Source organism: Oncorhynchus keta, chromosome 28 (genome assembly GCF_023373465.1).
Source record: "Oncorhynchus keta strain PuntledgeMale-10-30-2019 chromosome 28, Oket_V2, whole genome shotgun sequence".
In the NCBI taxonomy this organism is placed as follows: Eukaryota; Metazoa; Chordata; class Actinopteri; order Salmoniformes; family Salmonidae; genus Oncorhynchus; species Oncorhynchus keta.
The window spans coordinates 33,995,169-34,015,099 of record NC_068448.1 but is presented as its reverse complement, the minus strand read 5'-3'; the positions used below and the strand labels follow the sequence as shown (position 1 = coordinate 34,015,099).

The 19,931-nt window shown below is 41.2% G+C and overlaps 1 protein-coding gene across 2 annotated transcripts; it reads right to left on the bottom strand.

Moving 5' to 3' along the window:
• Positions 1–1,337: 1,337 nt before the first annotated feature.
• Positions 1,338–19,690, bottom strand: prdm2a (PR domain containing 2, with ZNF domain a). 2 transcript variants are annotated; one of them, XM_052482847.1, is made up of 4 exons: positions 19,331–19,690; positions 17,918–17,974; positions 8,025–12,540; positions 1,338–3,522 (listed from the first exon to the last, which is right to left on the bottom strand). In XM_052482847.1, the coding sequence occupies exons 3-4, from the start codon at positions 12,444–12,446 to the stop codon at positions 3,508–3,510; spliced, it is 4,437 nt and encodes a 1,478-aa protein (XP_052338807.1). In that variant the 5' UTR covers positions 12,447–12,540; positions 17,918–17,974; positions 19,331–19,690; the 3' UTR covers positions 1,338–3,507. The 2 variants fall into 2 exon arrangements, with proteins under 2 accessions (XP_052338807.1, XP_052338806.1); XM_052482846.1 differs by lacking the exon at positions 1,338–3,522 and having other exon boundaries at positions 6,305–12,540; positions 17,918–17,978; positions 19,316–19,690.
• Positions 19,691–19,931: the final 241 nt, after the last annotated feature.

Here is a 19,931-nt window from a genome sequence, read left to right as displayed (position 1 = left end):
ACCAGCTTCATGAGGTAGTCACCTGGAACACATTTCAATTAACGGGTGTGCCTTGTTAGAAGTTTTGTGGAATTTCTTTCCTTCTTAATAATGTGTTTGAGCCAATCAGTTGTGTTGTGACAAGGTAGGGGTGGAATACAGAAGATAGCCCTATTTGGTAAAAGACCAAGTCCAAATTAGAAATATATTTAGATTTTTTTTTTGGTTACTACATGATTCCAAATGTGTTATTTGATCGTTTGATGTGTTCACTACTATTCTACAATGTATAAAATAGTAAAAATAAAGAAAAACTCTTGAATGAGTAGGTCTACAAACTTTTGACTGGTACACCATATATATTTAATTATTGAAGAATAGAACTTGCAGTAGAAATGCTTTACAAGCTTAGCACAGCTGTCTACCACAGCTCAAAATATGCCTTTATTACTCCATTGTTTACAAACAAAAACGTAACAATTAATTGCTTCAAAATATTAAAGAATTTGGCTTTGTGCAGCGTAATATATCTTCCGTAATCCACAATTAGGTTTCTGCAGGTTTGCATGGGATTGAAAAATGTGCCTAAATTGACCTAATTGTATATCAAAATGTGCAAAAACTCCTTGATTATGGTCGTTTAGCTTAACTGGTCATAACAACCTCTCCATTGTTCACATAGTCTGCTGGCTGAACAGGAAGTGCCTAAACAAGTGGCAGGGCTGCCATTTGGTTTTTGAAATCTACTGTAAAAAAAAAAACAATTAAAACAGCCGCCCTGACTCCTAATTTAGTATACAGTGGAGGGATGGGGCTAGGGAAATGTAGCCCTCTCAATTTCATACACACTGATCTAAATGCAAGGACTGACAGTCCATGACAACCACATCAGTTAATTTGTTTGTGATGCTTTTTTGTTTACAATTACAAGATTATATTTTGGACTATGATTGGGTAAGGCAGTTGTACGCTAATGCAGGTATGTAGAAGTTATATTCTTCAAATATCATGGTCTGTATATAATTAATTTATGGATATATCAATCCCAGACTCTAGCTCTAAGGGCCTTCAAGATGTTAAATTACTTACAGAATTCACCTTTATAAGCGGAGATCCGCATTGGGCGAAACAGCACCACAGGGGTTTTGCAATGTTAATTGTTTTCTTAGGTCACGATGAGTTATAACTGTCTTTGAATTTGCATACAAGCTATATGGAAATCCCTGTGAACTAAGCATTGCATGTAATGAGAGTATGATGCCTTGCCTAAAATAGTTCACATAATTCAATTCAAGTTATATTGTAACAATATCAATAGCGAATATCCGTGTTTGACATTGAAGATTTCAGAACATAACTTTTTAGTCTAGGTTTTTATAGGGCTGGGCGATAAGCCCCCAAAAAAAAAAACTTTAAAAAAATTCAAACAAAGCTTCAAATCACAATATACGTCATTTAAAAAAAATCTCTAAATAAGCTTTGTTGTTCAATTAAAAGGTAATATACAGTGCATTTAAAAACAGCAGCAATAATCTAAAGAATGCATGGCTTGTGAAATTATACCTAGAGTAAATATAATCCTTCCACAACCATAAGACCCACTAATAATGTCATTATTTAAATTGCTTTTCTGCAATAATCACTGATCTGGTTTTCAAGTCTTTTGTTAAAAATGTTACAGAACCATGCATAATGCCCATTCACTAATAATGAGCAACTTCTGTAGGAGGCATTATAGAAAATTATTAACACAGGTCTCATAAACAATCTCTCAATGACAAGTCCACGACGAACAGTAGACGGGGGTCCCCGTCTGTTTGAGATATAACTATCTCAAACAGACCATTTAAAAAATAAATAAAAAAACTTGCCATTTCCTCAACAAGGATGATGTCATCTTCCTGAGGATGAGCTGGCCAATCAGCGGTCTACTCGTATGAATAATTTTAATGACTGGTATACACCCAGCAGCTTTTTAACATAATTAAAAAGAATTGGAAGAAAAAATATTTAACTCGTATTGTAATTAAATATAGATCATATTTCATAGACATCTGGAAACACTGGACAGCTACTTTAAAAAAGGTAGACTTTGGACAAAAACTCTAAAATAACAACTTTAAACTGTATAACTGATGCACGATAACAATGCACCATAATTCCAAGGTCGTGTAATGCGTCAAAAAAATATATACTGATTAATAAGATATTTGGCTTTTGAAGTTCCATTTCTTACCAATCTCTACAGCTTCCGTCCAAAAACAAATTGTGTGAAATGACGTCAACACATACTGGAGGAGTTACTGGCGAGCTAGAAGTGGCTAACAAACGAGCTACGCCGGTCACGCCGCGCATGATCAGAATGACATTGATTTACCACCCAAGGCACACCCCATTTCTGTTTGACAATAAGTTGGACCGTTTATCACGCCCAAAGTCAACCGTTAAAGCAAATTTCCTGCCATTATTTATGAGTGTTCATATGCTATCTGTGGCCCCCTAACCTCCAGGAGGTCCCCATTAGAAACATTACTTTACTATAATAGAGGAGATTAACCTTTTTATGTGTTTTGGTTTCCATATGACAGATTGTCAGACCAAACCTAAAACGCAAATGAGAGTTGAAACCACTGTCAGAGAAGAAGAGGTGATCTCTCATCTTTTGTCGTTGTGAGTGCCAGGGGGCTGGGCTTGGTGTGTGTGAATGCGAAGGTACAACATGAGAAACATCAGACAAACGCTCAAAAAAATATATAAAAACAAAAAAATGGATTCATGAGATTTGGAAGGCATTTGGAATATCGCGCTAGACATACATTCCAATTAATCAAATATCGCCCAGCTCTGGGTTTTTATACACACATTCCATGCATTGTTTACCTCGCAGGGCTTTCCTTGGAGCTTGTATTACAATTCTAAGACAGCCACATGACTCCTTGAGGTATGACAATTATTACGATTACGTTAAAGATTTGGAAAACTATCCTTTTAAGAGATCCAGAGTTTCACTTGTTGATGACCATTCAAACCTAAAAAGTGTGGTTTGAAATTGGACAGACTGAGTGAGAAAGGGGCAATCTAGTACTACAATAAACTAGTAGCATGCATTTAGGTTCCAAATAAAAGGGCCACATAACAGTACACATATAGCTAACTGAAAAAAATATGTATTAACTGCATGCCCCTATGATTGCCACTTGCAAACCGCACTAGTTATTCATAGGGATGGGCTTTTTAAATGAAGTATTTTTTTCAGATAATCATCCAGATGACTTATTCTGTGATGCACGTGCCCATCACAGGTAAAGTTTCTCAAAGTGCACAGCAGTCTTTTCCAAACATTCTGTGAAAAGGACAAGAAATGCACAACAAACATGTTCTCTGAAAGCCTCCATACATTGTCCGATTGCACCTACCCACTGCTGCATTCGCCATCTCTTCTTGCATTTGTATTTATTTCATTAAGCCTCCACAAATGTATCATGATCCTCAACTTTCCACTGTCTGAAGCAGTCCATTGGATGAATCTCAAATTGAAGGATCCTGAGAATATAAAAATTAAATGTGAGAAAAGGTGCAACTTTAATTAATCCCCCTTAATTACAAGTGTACACTCGTCAGTCAAATAGGGGGTGCCTTTATTTGTCGTGTTTCACACATGTACATGGGTGCAACCTGTACAAGTGTGAGGTGTGAAATGCAAATGTACTTTTTGCATATCCCACTCCAAGACACTGGTCACCGCCAGGGATCAGCCATTATCTGTGTTTTCCATCAGCGCTAGCCATCGGCTAAATAGCCGATAACATACTCATTGCAAGCCTTCTACTTTTTGCACTTCATTAATTAACTAGGCTTCTTTTCATATAAAAGTTTCAATTCGCTAGTCAGACAAGTCAGAATAGCCTTCTCCCGGAATGAACGATATGCATCTTCTAGTGATCTATTGATAGGACAGGGAAAAACTGCTGGTTTGTCAGTCCCCTGTCTGTCCCTCTCGGTACCGGTGTTATTTTTGTGCGCTGTGGTTTGGTCAACATTTATTTTCACAGAGGGAGAGCATGATGCTTCTTCATTGTCTCCTGTGAACTCATTTTTAGGTGTTGTGTAATGTAAGTGGTAACTAGGAGTGGAAATCCACTGAATTGTTGTTTTGTGCCACATTCATTTATTTTCTTTCGCGTGTTTCATAGGCCTACACAGCCACGGAGTCAAGGCGCATAGGCTACATGCTACTGTGCACTTTGATTGACAACCGAACAACAAGTCTTGACTAGTTCAGTGCCAGGTTCCCAACTCCGGTCCTCTACCGCACCCAAAAGTACACAATTGTGTTGTAGCCCAGGACAAACATACCACTGGCCTAGTTTATAAAAGGTGTCGAACTGATTTAATAAACAGTTATTTGTCAACGGTATTGCATCGGGACAAGTAAACCAAATATCTTGTTTGTATTTTCATAGGATTCGAAGCCCATGTCGATACCTGCCAGTGACCCGCTAAGGACTCTCAGTGTGATGAGTTGTTTGTATTTTCATAGGATTCGAAGCCCATGTCGATACCTGCCAGTGACCCGCTAAGGACTCTCAGTGTGATGAGTTGTTTGTATTTTCATAGGATTCGAAGCCCATGTCGATACCTGCCAGTGACCCGCTAAGGACTCTCAGTGTGATGAGTTGTTTGTATTTTCATAGGATTCGAAGCCCATGTCGATACCTGCCAGTGACCCGCTAAGGACTCTCAGTGTGATGAGTTGTTTGTATTTTCATAGGATTCGAAGCCCATGTCGATACCTGCCAGTGACCCGCTAAGGACTCTCAGTGTGATGAGTCGTTTGTATTTTCATAGGATTCGAAGCCCATGTCGATACCTGCCAGTGACCCGCTAAGGACTCTCAGTGTGATGAGTTGTTTGTATTTTCATAGGATTCGAAGCCCATGTCGATACCTGCCAGTGACCCGCTAAGGACTCTCAGTGTGATGAGTTGTTTGTATTTTCATAGGATTCGAAGCCCATGTCGATACCTGCCAGTGACCCGCTAAGGACTCTCAGTGTGATGAGTTGTTTGTATTTTCATAGGATTCGAAGCCCATGTCGATACCTGCCAGTGACCCGCTAAGGACTCTCAGTGTGATGAGTTGTTTGTATTTTCATAGGATTCGAAGCCCATGTCGATACCTGCCAGCTACCCGCTAAGGACTCTCAGTGTGATGAGTTGTTTGTATTTTCATAGGATTCGAAGCCCATGTCGATACCTGCCAGTGACCCGCTAAGGACTCTCAGTGTGATGAGTTGTTTGTATTGTCATAGGATTCGAAGCCCATGTCGATACCTGCCAGTGACCCGCTAAGGACTCTCAGTGTGAGGAGTTGTTTGTATTGTCATAGGATTCGAAGCCCATGTCGATACCTGCCAGTGACCCGCTAAGGACTCTCAGTGTGATGAGTTGTTTGTATTTTCATAGGATTCGAAGCCCATGTCGATACCTGCCAGTGACCCGCTAAGGACTCTCAGTGTGATGAGTTGTTTGTATTTTCATAGGATTCGAAGCCCATGTCGATACCTGCCAGTGACCCGCTAAGGACTCTCAGTGTGATGAGTTGTTTGTATTGTCATAGGATTCGAAGCCCATGTCGATACCTGCCAGTGACCCGCTAAGGACTCTCAGTGTGATGAGTTGTTTGTATTTTCATAGGATTCGAAGCCCATGTCGATACCTGCCAGTGACCCGCTAAGGACTCTCAGTGTGATGAGTTGTTTGTGAACGGCTCTTTTTGAACAAAACATTTGATGATGATGTTGAATCCGCGCTGCGGGAACAATAAATAGGTAGTGGCGAGAGGGACTCATTCAAGTCCAAAATATGAAAAAGAAAACACATGACATTATTAAATATATTGATATAGGCTTACTGATTTGATTAAAGTGTCGACAATGGAGTAGTCAACATGTTAAACACGTGCTTCATTCTTAAATCTAGTCATGCTACCTAGCTAGCAACCTGAACTTGACAAAGCACTAAACTACACACAAATGTGGATGGCACAGGAATAACTGAGAAGGAATAGGCTACTGAGAGCAAGTGTGTGTAAAGTTACCTGAACAGTACAGATTAGTTACAGTGTTTTCTTAACATTGTTGGACAAGTTAAAAAAGCTATTTGTTCTTTGAATCCATAGAGCCAGTTCTTTCTTCCTATAGTCGCACTCATTTAGAATGCCTGAAGCTTTAACAATACTTAAAGCTGTGTGTGTGTCCGTGTACTGTGCACAAGTATCACAAGAACATTGATGAGAGGGAGTAGGCCTACTTAAACATTGGGAGCATTAATAGCTGTGTGTTAGTGACTTTAGTATTGTTTACGGTGAAAATGCTATTAAAACATTCTGATGTAGATATTGTGTTTCCGTAACTTATAATCAAAGCATAGGATGCCTGTAACTCAAGGCACTGCTTTGAGTTGCCTTGCTAAAGAACGATGCAATGAATTCCACATGGGCTGATTCACTTGACCCCTTAATACAGCGCTCTGCCCTACTCATTGATGTACCTTTAACTTGTATTTTTTTTACTTGACAATTGGTACTGGTGTTTTCCCTAAGATTTAGAAAGCGTCACATGTCCTCCCCCTACATAAAAAAGGCGGAGATCCTTCGGACTTAGATAATTACCACCCAATCGCCAACTTATCTTGCCAAGTTAAGGTATTAGAATCCCTGACCAACTCCCAGCTAAGAACTTTGGTAACTTCACTCTATTCTAAATATACACCAATCTGGTATTAGATCTGGACAGTGCTGTTTCAGCCACTATGCTTGTTTTAGATGTGTTAAATTGCCTAGATCATTAAAAAAAAACATTGTGCTGCTTTATTTACAGACCTTTCCGAGGCATTCGACACCATTTCTCGTCAAAAAACGGTCTGAAATGGGCCTGGATGAGAGGTCTTGACAGACAGGACACAATGTTTGCTTTCTGATGGTGTCAAATCTAGTTTCCTCTATATTACGTAAGGTGTACTGCAGGGGTCGATTTTGGGAGCTGTTCTCTTTACCATTTATTTAAATATTATTGGTCTATGTATTAAATCCAGTAATATTCATCTGTATGCAGACGATACGGTTATGTATGCCATTGCACCGACTGTTGACAAAGCTAAGTTCGAGCTGCAATCTGATTTTGTTATATTACAGAAAGCCCTTGTTGATTAAAAACTTTACTTAATGCAGGCAAAGCTAAATATATGTTCTGTGATTCACAGAACAATTTCTCAGATGGTCTACATATTCACTTATTGGATACTTCGCTCATGGAGCCGGTCGCTGCCTATAAATATCTGGCCGTTTGGATTGATAAAGATCTAACGTTAAAAAACAACAACTGATGATCTAGTTAAAAAGCTAACGTTTAAAGTGGCCTTATATTTTAGAAACAGATGTTGCCAATCTGTGAACAGCAGGAAGCAGATTGTGCAGTCAACTTTCCTGTCAGTTCTTGACTATGGTGATACTATTCACCAGAATGCAGCAACAACTACTCTTAAACCTTTGGATGCATTCTTCGCTTTATTACAGATGACAGTTTTAATACTCATCACAGCATCCTGTATCAGAAGGTCGTCTGGGCTTCACTAAACTCCTGTAAATCACTTCATCACTTCATTAGCCCGGAACTCTCTGGTTGGCAACTTTTTCTATTTGGCTGGCTACTCCATGTACTTGTGGAAAACACTGCATTAAGGGTTACGTGTGCCTTGCTCAAGGGCAGATCGACAGATTGCACCTAGTCGGCTCAGTGATTCGAACTAGCAACCTTCCGGTTACTGACCCAATGCTCTAATTGCTAAGCTACCCGCCCACTTGTTCACTCATTCCTCATGTATTCAAAAGTATTGGATTGATGCAAGCATGGCTGGAGATGAATCTCGACCATATTCCTCACACCAGTCCGTTCTTTTTAAATCCATGAGGAGGAATGTATGAGTGCACACTTCGGGAGAAGGGTAGAGACTGATCATGTTAGCCATGATTTCATGCATAGAATACCTGCAGATCCCCTGGTGGGTCCTGACTGGTCAGCTGTTCTTCCTTTGCTGAATCTATGACGACAATCTGCTGTAGACTGCGGGTCACTGGTCCCCTCACCCTTCCACTCTGACTGCAGGGGTGCTCATCCACCTGGGGTGGTTGTTGGTGGGATTTCACCATTGTAATGTTAGAACGAATTTCCTTCACACCATGCTGCATCCTACTGCCTTGACGTTGTGGGGAGTTGAAAGGGTGAACAAGAGACAGTGCAGTCAGTTTGGGTGCCTCCTGCAGTGTTTGGACACTTGCCATTGCAATGATGGCTTTGCTTTTTTTGTTTGACAGGACTTTATGAGCTGGTAATATGGCTGTCCTCTTTGTTGGACTTGAACTATGGGCTCTGCTTTTCTGTTCATGATCAGATTTCTCTTCCAAATGAAGGACTTCTCTGCGAAGGTGGCCGTTATTTTCCTTAGTGTAAGAGATACTGCCATCTTTTCTTTTCTTGGCCTCTTTGGCAGCAGGTTTCCTGGGGCAGACGGCCATGTGCTTGGTCCGGCTGCGGCGGTATGTGAATTCTCTAATGCAATGCGGACAGACATAGATCTCTTGCTCCTCATCGACTAGAGAAGAGGTTCTTTTTGTCAAAGAGGTGGACTTACTCCTCTGTGAAATGGCCCTCTGTACCAGCTGTTTTTTCCTTTTGTTGAGTGCATTAAGCTTCAACTTGGCAGGTGGCTCCTGATTGAGTTTGGGACGATTTGTTTGACTTGCCGTGTGTAGAGCATTTTGGCCATTTGTGGAATTAGTAGAGGACAGTACTCCATTTTGGGCTTTTGCAAAGTGACGAAGAGGAATGGGGTTCTTATTGGGTGTGTAGCGTCTTTTGTCACTGGCATTTGCACAGGCAAGAATGTGTTTGTGCAGCTCTGGCATGTTATCAAAGCTTTTGCCACATTTAGTGCATCGGATAGCAGTGCTGAAGGTTTGTGGGATGTTGTGGGTGGTGAAGTTGGTAGCTGAGGCTACAGAGCCAACAGGTGTCCGGTTGTGATATGGAAACGGAGGCGGCTTAAAACTGGGATAGTGTTGGTTGATGCCAAGGCAAACATCCAGGCCTTTGGGTTTGCCTCCCTCAGAAGCCATTATCTTTATTGTGGTAAAGAGTTCCTCAGTAGCGTCATCTAATTCTCCCTCATCTTTTATGACCGGTTTATTGGACTCCGCCATGGCACAGTAGGACAAAGCCTCTGTGCTACCTTTTGTTGCATTGTTATAGTTCTGGGGTCGTAGCTTGCCATTTTCTTCCTCTGTGTATTTGCATTCCTGGCCAGGGTGCAACTCCTTTTGATGATGTTTCAGGTTGCAAAGATAAGCAAATTCCTTTGTACATGCGCAGCAAACATAGCTCTTGCCGACACCATGGAGGGTTGACCTGTGATCAAGCAATGCCGTGGGCTTTCCAAAGAGTAGCACACAGAACTCACATTTGTATGGCCATTCATCAGAATGCTCACTTACATGATGACCCAGTTCCTTCATTGAATGAAAAAGCTTATCACATACATTGCATATGAATTCCTTAGTGAAAGTCTCTTGTAGCTTGGAGAGGGTCTCATTTGAGGATTCTTCCACTTGACTTGTGCCCTCAGAGGGAGGTGGCGTTTTAGAGGGGCAGATAGATATGTCCTCTGATACTACCTTTTGGTTCGATTCAGTTTTAATAATGGCAGGAACAGGGGAGGAAATGGACTCTTGACGAGTTGGACATTCAGATATGACTGCAGACAGCGTTGAAAGGGTAACCGATTGCTCTAAAGAAGATACTAAAATAGAAGGGTCAACGGTTTCATGAGGCAAGGACAGAGGCTGCTGCTGATTTATGACAATTTGCGCAGGTGCTGTCGATTCAAAATTATTCTCTTGGAAATCAATTGTGGTAGGGACAAGGTTCTCTGGGGTTTCAAGAGCAACTGTGCATTCAATTAAAACAGTATTACTAGTAATGTCAAAGGAGTTGATAAGGGAATCGTTTAGAGTTAAAGCTGGAGAGCATGTTGGCACTTCAAATCCAATGTTGGATTCAACTGTGGTAGTGTTCAGAGCTATTTGATTTAAAGTGTGATCTGTGAGAAACACATGCCCTTGTAGATTGAGAGTTGGGTCAAGGGGTTTAGAGGTGGCAAGTTGGCTTGCAGAATTAGAGGTAGCCCAATCTGGCAAAGCAGCTCTCCACTCACACTCAGCTGAATTCAATGAATCTTCTGTGCAGATTATTAAAGGATTAGGAGATATCTTAGAGGCCAATACTTGAAGGATAGGTTGATTTGTGGAATTGCTAGAGGAAGATGTTGGTGGTGCTAAAACAGTAATTAGTGACGGAGCAGTGGGTAAGATTGGATGTGGAGATGGGGAAGCAAGTGCTATGGTGCATGGTGAGATCGATTGCCTGGGGACTAAAGCCAGAGAGGAAGGGGATGGACTAAGTGCTGCAGAGGGAAAAGTTAATCCGAACACCTCGCCTTCAGTAGCAGGTGACATATCCGAAGCAGTAACTATGGCAAAGTCCGTAACTAACGGTGCATCATGATTTTCTAATATACTTATTTCTTGCTCTGCAGCAACCTCTAGGTTTGCGTACTCATTCATCAGCACCTTCTCCAACATGCTGGTGTTTGGCTTCCTCTTTTTATTTAAGGGCTGTGGAACTAAAATCCTCTTTACTTCCGAATCTGCACTCTTTCTGTGCACACTCAAGTCCAACACAGCTTCCCGCAGGGCTTCGTCTTCACTTTTCTTGACAGCATTTGAGAGGTCCAAAGGTTGCTGGTTGCAGGAACAACCCCCACTCATTGGGGACCATCCCTCTGGCAAGACACGAGTTGTCATTGCATCGTTTACTGGTGGACTGTTGGAGATCTCACTGTCATCATTGCTGGATAAACTGCATGCGGGTGAACTGCATTGGCTCTCTGACGTTGGGGCATTGACAGCAATAGAAACACCCACATCGGTTGTTGTGCTTTCAACATTCGACATAGGGCTTTGTTGTGGTGAGTTTGGGGGAGATCCGGTCCTTCTTTTAAACCTCCCCAATCCTGCTGGGAGGACAGTCAGGGAAAGTGGTGAACACAGCTTCTGGCCTTCTGTGATCAGGGCAAAGCTGGGTTTGAGGCCATCTTGCATCTGTAAGAGCTGTTTCAGCTTAGGTGACAGATAAACTGTTCTCTCTCTCTGAAGGATAGTAGACTCTGTGTTCTGAGGAATGAGACTTTCTATCAAAGATGACACAATTGATGATGAAGAAGAGGACAAAACTTCCGATTCTAGTTCAGTTTTGATTTGGGGTAGAAGAGGTGGTGTGGCAGTTCTTCTTTTTGTCAAGGGTTGACCAGGTATCCCTTTTCCTGTGTGAGTAGCAGTCTCTACTTTAAGAGCCTGACTGATCTGGGCAGGATTAATAATCACAGCATTTAGTCCGACTAAAGTAGCAGATCCAGAGTTCACTTCAACTACCTCACAGCCGCTGACAGTGCTTGTTGATACAATCTTCCCATCTATATAAAAGCTGAGGTTCTCACTGATGTTACCAGAGATATCCAGCATATATTGCTCCTCTTGGTCACTTTCGATCTCAAGAACTGCTACTGGGCTTGTGTTGTTGGTATCCTGTTGAGATTTAATAGGGGGTAGCTTTAGATGTTTTGCTTCCTGCAACAGTGGGGCTTCCTTACCTTTGAGCCGGAGATGGCGCTCGTGGATCCTGCGCTGATGTCGTCGCATGTTTGTATGTGTGCTAAAAACCTTTTTGCAATACTTGCAAGTGTGACCACCCTGTAATTCTCCATGTTCATCTGACGTAGACACCTGTTCTCTGTCTGCCAAAACAGAGGCACTGGAGCTACTGGGAGAAGACACACATTCTGGACCGTTGCGCTGTAGGGCAGAACTTGGAGGCTCCACAGGCTTTATTAAAGATCCAGGCCTTGCCTTTGCATTTTCATGTCTCCTCTCATGCCGTCGCCGGCCAATTTTTGAGCCAAAGGACTTGCTGCAGTACTTACACTTAAATATGTGTGTGTGGTGGTTAGCTAAGGTGTGGATGTGTATGTGACGTTCTAAGCCTTGCTTGCTGGTAAAATTTCTTTCACAGAATTGGCAGGGAAATGAGTCCTGGAGCTCTACATCAGGGTCATGGTCAGGATCCTCTGGGAGCTCAGGGGTTGCTGAATGGGAGACCGATTCTAAATCCGGCTTCAGGTCACAGCCTTTGGCCTCAGGTTTTTGGCAACTTGTGTTTGAATCTGCCAGCTCATCCGTTTCCATGGACATTAAATAAAGACTGCAGTGAGTTTCCTCAAGCTCCTTATCCTCCATCTCCTCCTCTAAATTGTCATCGTCTCCCAACTCTGAGATGTATAAAGTGTGAGAGTCTTCCATGGCCTTGGGAAGCTGCGTATTCTTCTTTTTGGAGTCCTCTGTCAACGCAAACTTTTGTAGGGATCGGCAGGTGGGAGAACCTCTCAGCTCAGACCTATGATTGAACAGATATACAAATTAAGATCCTGTCATTTAATATCCATTTAGCCCCATATTGACAGCTCAAATCACACTAGTCAGGGCTCAACATTCCTATTTGCCTGCTTGCACGACAACGTCTTCCAAACCCCCAGTTAATCAAACTTTCCATTGGCCTGCTCGGTGCAGTACATTTTAAAATAGGAAGAAAAAAAAAAATGGGTCAATGTGGAATACATACATTTTTGGACTTAGTTCAACTATAGCTTCAAAACAAGGGCTGGGTATTGCCAAGGATCTCACGATATGAGCACGATACTTAGGTGCCAATAAGATATGTATTGGGAAAATCCATTTGAATTCTATCACTTTTTGATAACACCCCTTTTAATTTGAACGAAACCTTTCATACAAAATGTGTCCTTGTAGAAGATGTGTTCAGAAAGTGACTTTTTGTACCTGAATGCCAAAACAGTCAAGAGATAAAAGGTGCTCAAAGTTGACTTATTTTACATACCCTAGACATCCATGCCTTATTCATCACGGGAAAAGATTAAACGGTTGAGATTGTTATCATTTAATAGCTTACAAAACAGGGTTGTCAAACTATTTCATAATTTCTTGATTATTATTTTAAATTTATGAAATGTATGTAATTTGTTTTTACCATGGGGAATGGAAACACTTCAGGAATTAAAGCTAAGCAAAGAGACGTATTCAATCCACTTATACTAAACGTGCTTGTAATATAAGAAACACCTAATTTTTGTATTTTGATCTTGGAAAATATTTAGAGGTATGGGGAGCGCCATCTTGAATTGCCATAGTAATGACTACCATGTCTCATTGGTAGGAGTGAATAAATTGTGAGTTTTTGCGTGGAGAAAACAACGATTTGATTTATTTCATGAATATTCATTAGTCTTGACATAGAACCCGTCGGGTGATTGGTTGAGCCTTAAGTGCGTGACATCACTGAGCCCTTACCAAAACATGGCGGACAATTTCTCTCACCTCGGATCTGAACCCAGTAGTAACCACCAACTTCAATAGCTATGTTTCCATTAACTTGTGCAGTGATTTTTATTGTTGACATTTTGAAAGTTTGCATTGAAAATATGACAATTTCCTTCTTGGGTGAGTTTCCATTTACCCATCTTGTGTCGATCAAAACAGCTCGATGAAATGGCGTCACACCTAAAAAATATATATAATAATTACAACCTAGTGTCCAATAAAAAAAAGTGGTTGAAGTGTTTCCATTGCCCATTTTGGCAAACACTCATTAATAAATTGCCGACATGTACAGTGGGGCAAAAAAGCATTTAGTCAGCCACCAATTGTGCAAGTTCTCCCACTTAAAAAGATGATGCCTGTAATTTTCATCATAGGTCCACTTCAACTATGACAGAAAATGAGAATAAAAATCCAGAAAAATCACATTGTAGGATTTTTAATGAATGTATTTGCAAATTATGGTGGAAAATTCTCAATACTTTGTTATATACCCTTTGTTGGTAATGACAGAGGTCAAATGTGTTCTGTAAGTCTTCGCAAGGTTTTCACACACCGTTGCTGGTATTTTGGCCCATTCCTCCATGCAGATCTCCTCTAGAGCAGTAATGTTTTGGGGCTGTTGCTGGGCAACACGGACTTTCAACTCCCTCCAAAGATTTTCTATGGGGTTGAGATCTGGAGACTGGCTAGGCCACTCCAGGACCTTGAAAGGCTTCTTACGAAGCCACTCCTTCGTTGCCCGGGCGGTGTGTTTGGGATTATTGTCATGCTGAAAGACCCAGCCACGTTTCATCTTCAATGCCCTTGCTGATGGAAGGAGGTTTTCACACAAAATCTTACGATACATGGCCACATTCATTCTTTCCTTTACACGAATCAGTCGTCCTGGTCCCTTTGCAGAAAAACAGCCCAAAAGCATGATGTTTCCACCCCCATGCTTCACAGTAGGTATGGTGTTCTTTGGATGCAACTCAGAATTCTTTGTCCTCCAAACACGACGAGTTGAGTTTTTACCAAAATGTTTTATTTTGGTTTCATCTGACCATATGACATTCTCCCAATATTCTTCTGGATCATCCAAATGCTCTCTAGCAAACTTCAGACGGGCATGGACACGTCTGGCACTGCAGGATTTGAGTCCCTGGCGGCATAGTGTGTTACTGATGGTAGGCTTTGCTACTTTGGTCCCAGCTCTCTGCAGGTCATTCACTAGGTCCCCCCGTGTGGTTCTGGGATTGTTGCTCACCATTCTTGTGATCATTTTGACCCCACGGGGTGAGATCTTGCATGGGGCCCCAAATTGAGGGATATTATCAGTGGTCTTGTATGTCTTCCATTTCCTAATAATTGCTCCCACAGTTGATTTCTTCAAACCAAGCTGCTTACCTATTGCAGATTCAGTCTTCCCAGCCTGGTGCAGGTCTACAATTTTGTTTCTGGTGTCCTTTGACAGCTCTTTGGTCTTGGCCATAGTGGAGTTTGGAGTGTGACTGTTTGAGGTTGTGGACAGGTGTCTTTCATACTGATAACAAGTTCAAACAGGTGCCATTAATACAGGTAACGAGTGGAGGAGCCTCTTAAAGAAGAAGTTACAGGTCTGTGAGAGCCAGAAATCTTGCTTGTTTGTAGGTGACCAAACACTTATTTTCCACCATAATTTGCAAATAAATTCATTAAAAATCATACAATGTGATTTTCTGGATTTTTTTTCTCATTTTGTCTGTCATAGTTGAAGTGTACCTAAGATGAAAATTACAGGCCTCTCGCATCTTTTTAAGTGGGAGAACTTGCACAATTGGTGGCTGACTAAATACTTTTCTGCCCCACTGTATGCCCTCCCACCTTGTGGGTTTCATGTCTCAGCTTGCCCACGAAAGTCATAATGGATAGAACGCAATAATGGACTAATATTTGCCATATACTAATAATTCTGCTGTGCCAACCTATCGCCACGGTCCGAGTCATAGTGAAACTTGCACTCCTATAGGTCCGAAATAATTGGATCGTGAAACTTGCCAGACAACCAGGAAAGCAAGGCGAAGAAATTCAGCCATTCTTGAATGTCAGGACAATCCTTGTTCTGCAGTAGGCATTTAGAAGTAAATGCTGAGCATTATAGCTACACGGTGACATGACATGCCCGGCATACCTTCACAATGATTTGAAAATCATAATTTTTCGCAATAAAGAAAGTTTGACAGCAGAAAAATCCATCCTGTTGAACAGATAAAAATGTTGTCCATCTTCAGAAAACTTTGCCTATACCTGCCGTTTCAATTACATGTCGCAGTGTTTGATTAATGGCAACCATTTTCTTATAAAACAGCTCAGCTGAAAAAGGATTTTGCTGTGAACCAATGGGATAACCACGGGTTCTTTATTCCCCACAGGTGGGGCCGTGACGTTCTATCTAATACCGACTGGGAATTTCAGTGTTGCCAACTTAGTCCCTATATTTAGCGAGAATTCAGACCCCTCAAGCTACACATTTTCAAAAAAGTGACTCGTGACAAATATAGCGACTTTTTCTGGTGTTATTGGAGACTGACGTGAAAGCACGTATCGTTCTTACTCGTCGAGGGCCCCACCCCCGCCCCAAAGCACTCACAGGCGGGCCAGTCCCTCCCAGCTGCAGTCAGAGCAGGAGGTGTTCACCCCTCCGTGACCAGACTGCAAATTAATTGCGCATGTGGGAAGCCGCCGCTGGCTGATCCCGCCCTGGCTTACATTCAGGGCGGCATGTGAATGTAAAAAAATGTCATTAAAAAACGAAGTAACTCCACCAGAGTGTCTCCTTTGGTACACTTTTGCCAGTCCCAAAGCCCGGATAAAGGAGGGTTGGAATTGTGAAAAAAAAAAGAAAAAGAACCGACAGAAGAAAGTTCATTTGTAGTTCTAAACATATTTAGGGTGTTTTTTTTACTAACTTTTTGTCTCTCCCGCGATGTTATTCCTCTCTCCTACAGCGTCCATCACAATTACACGCACATGGCCAATTATGCAAATTAATCAATGACGTAATTTAGCGACTTTCAGGACAGCCAATATCTACTTTCCTTACTGAGTGAAGAGTTGGCAACACGGACTGGGATTAGATAGAAGACTACATGGCAAAGAAGACTACAATAAACTCCCCTGAACCCAATGATCGTGTGTGCGACAGTCAAGAATCGAGAGATTACACTGGCCATGAAGTAGCCAACTAGCTAGCTAATCGTGAATGCCAAAAAACACAGCTATCTAGTCTTTGTAGCTCAAGGGCACACAGGCTACACTAGCCAACTGGTTAGACATGATTACACCATGGGCAACAATAACTGGTGACTAGTTCATTTTCAGGCAACTATTTTCAACTTGACCATCGCATTTAGGAGGATAGGTAATTACTGAAATGCAGCTAGCTAGATCACTGGCCAGGGAGTAGTCTCTAACTAAATCGTGGACGCATGACCCATTCTTTGATACATTTCGGTTAACTTGCTCATTATCAAGCAACATGTAAAGATGGTTTGTGGAAAGGTAGAAATCGTTTTTTGAATGATCGCACGGTGAAACTAAAATAGATATGTAGCTGCCTGGTGAGGCTTTCATTTACTTCACAAATTAATTTGGTGATCAAACTGAGTTTCCCAAGTCGTTCGATCGGTGCAAGACAACTGGGAACTCAAGGTCAGATCATGACGTCAGTGATCCTCAAGTCAGATGTCTGTCTGAGCTCTATAAAGCTCTATAAAGCTGATTCCTAGTTATATGTACATATCAGCGGAGTCTGCTTGGGGGAGGACGGCTCATAATAATGGCTGGAATGGAGTCAATGGAAAAGCACATGTTTAATAACATTCCATTAAACTCCATTCCAGCCATTATGATGAGCCATCCTCCCCTCAGCAGCCTCCGCTGATATGTACATATAACTAGGAATCAGCAGCATAATATGGACTTGATATTTGTGCACTGCACCATATATACCTCAATTACCTTGTACTGGTATCCCTTGATTATAGCCAAATTATCGTTTTTCATTGTGTATCTATTACGTGTTTTACTTTTCTATTACTTCTCTATTTTCTGCATTGTTGGGAAGGGCCCATAAGTAAGCATTCACTGTTGGTCCACACCTGTTGTTTACAAAGCATGTGACAAGTAACATTTCATTTGACTGGTGAGCCTATATATTATTTGCAGTTACGCCTCATGGATGTGAAATACAGACTAAATGCTTGGTATGTCACATGGTCTTGAAAAACACCTACTTACATTTGTATTTTCAGATAAGGGTGACCTAAACTACATTTTTTGTGTTACAAACCTGAGGATAGATATGATAAAACACATTTCAATTAGATTTAGGTTGAAGTAGTCCACCGCATGCTTACCATCTTCAGAATCAGCTCACTGCATCATATTTGACTTTGCTTGTTTTGACCAGGCTTCTGTCTGTAAGAAGTGACAAACATATATATGAATAAAGAAAATAGTAAGAGACTAGCAGCAAAACACCATTGTACATGACCTGACAATCTTACTGTAGTAGAAACAGCAGTGTTTCTTTGCAAACTCGCCTTGCTCTTTTGAGCCCCTATACAAGAAAATGTCAACGCAATGACGGCAGAGAAAAACCAGCAGAACTACAGTTTGAAACATTCTGCCAGTGTCTAACATCGGGGTCAGCAACACATGCAAAGCAGGACCAGGGGAGAAGCTTTTGTCAAGGTCATTTGGACTGATTAGTAGGCTATTGTAACAATTTCACAAAATGTACAGTACATTTGGCAATAGTTTGGATGATGAATCCCTAACGTTAACTGTTTGACAGTACCAGTCACATTTGATTAGGAATGTATGAAAGTTACCATGACTCAAATGTTTTGTAGCAGAAAGGCCTTTGTTAGCTAATTCAATTGAAATCTAACTATTAAGCTAATGCACTAGTCAAGACAAAAAACAAGGGTAACTAACGTTAGATATCGAGGCTAATGCACAGACTAGTCTCTAGACAGACAAAAAAAGCTAACTAGATAGGGCTAGCAATTATTGTTAACAATGGGGCTCATTCTTCACGATAGGGCCTAGTCATCAGACCTTACAAAATGTTATCTGAATGTTAATAATGATTTATTTTCATGAGATTGGTGATCACTTGAGTTAATGCAGCTAAATTAAGATTCAGGCCCAGTCGACACATACCGTGTCATAGCAGAGCCTGTGCTGTACAGTTACCTCATCCAAAAACCAGCGTTAATTGTATGAATAGATAACTATAGTTAGATACCAAATCAAGTTTCGTATCATAATGCTCTATCCACATATTCTTGTTGGATCGCCTGCTGCATCACTTTAACGTTAACTACCGATCTTCAAAACAAACCAGGTTTCCGACATTGACATACTAACTAGCTAGTTAGTTATTTCAACACGGTTACCCTACGTAAGATATCATCAGCTGCACATTAGTCGCATCAACGTCACGGTTAGCTAGCACTTCCAAGCTGGCTAACGAGATCACCTCGAGCTGTAGCTATCAACTCAAAAGGTCACTTGGCTGCAAGCTCATTGCGGACCCATTCCACTCGCCAGTTAGCTAACAATACAGCTAAAACACACCGATAATCATTCTACAGCCAATCTACCAGCTGTCATTGACCGTTAACACAACAAACGTGTGGCTAGCTGAAGTTAGCTAACTGAGCAATGATAAGAAGGTTCACGTCGATGACATTACATGCACTTGAATGCAGTAGCTGAAATGCAGTTGATATTCTTAGGGTATTTACATTTTTTGAAAATACTTTCCTGTAGATTAATCTTGAGGGTATTCTTCAGTTGTAGGCTTGCATCTGTTATGGTCTTCCTTATGGTGCCATAACAGAATTGTTTCTGAAGTGTTCATTGGCTGCAATGTGGAGGTCAGAAATGTAGGACCAATCAACAATAGGTTTGTTGGGCTACGAGAGAAAAAAAGTCAGGGCTATATTCAAGATGTGCTAACGTTTTGCAGCATTGCCAGTGCCTGGTCAACACACAGTACAACAGTGCAATAAATCAACTCTATATATTAAAATGCAGACGATTGAATGTCATAAATCCTATATGAAAGTCAACTTATCCACACGTGGATTGCAATTTCATTCCAATTTGCAATAAATGTCCACTATAATATAAAAATGAGCTGGAGTGAACAAAAAATAATTAGGCCAGTGTTTCCCCTGTTATTGCATAGGTGGGACTGCCCTTACTAATACAGTTTATGATAGAGTTTGGCTTCTGTTGGTTGGTTTGACAAAATGAACAAGTTTGGTGCCTAATTGTTCTCATCAGCTCATCAACAACATAGTCAAATTGACTGCACATTCAAATAGACCCAAGATAAAATGATGCATCTGGTTTGTC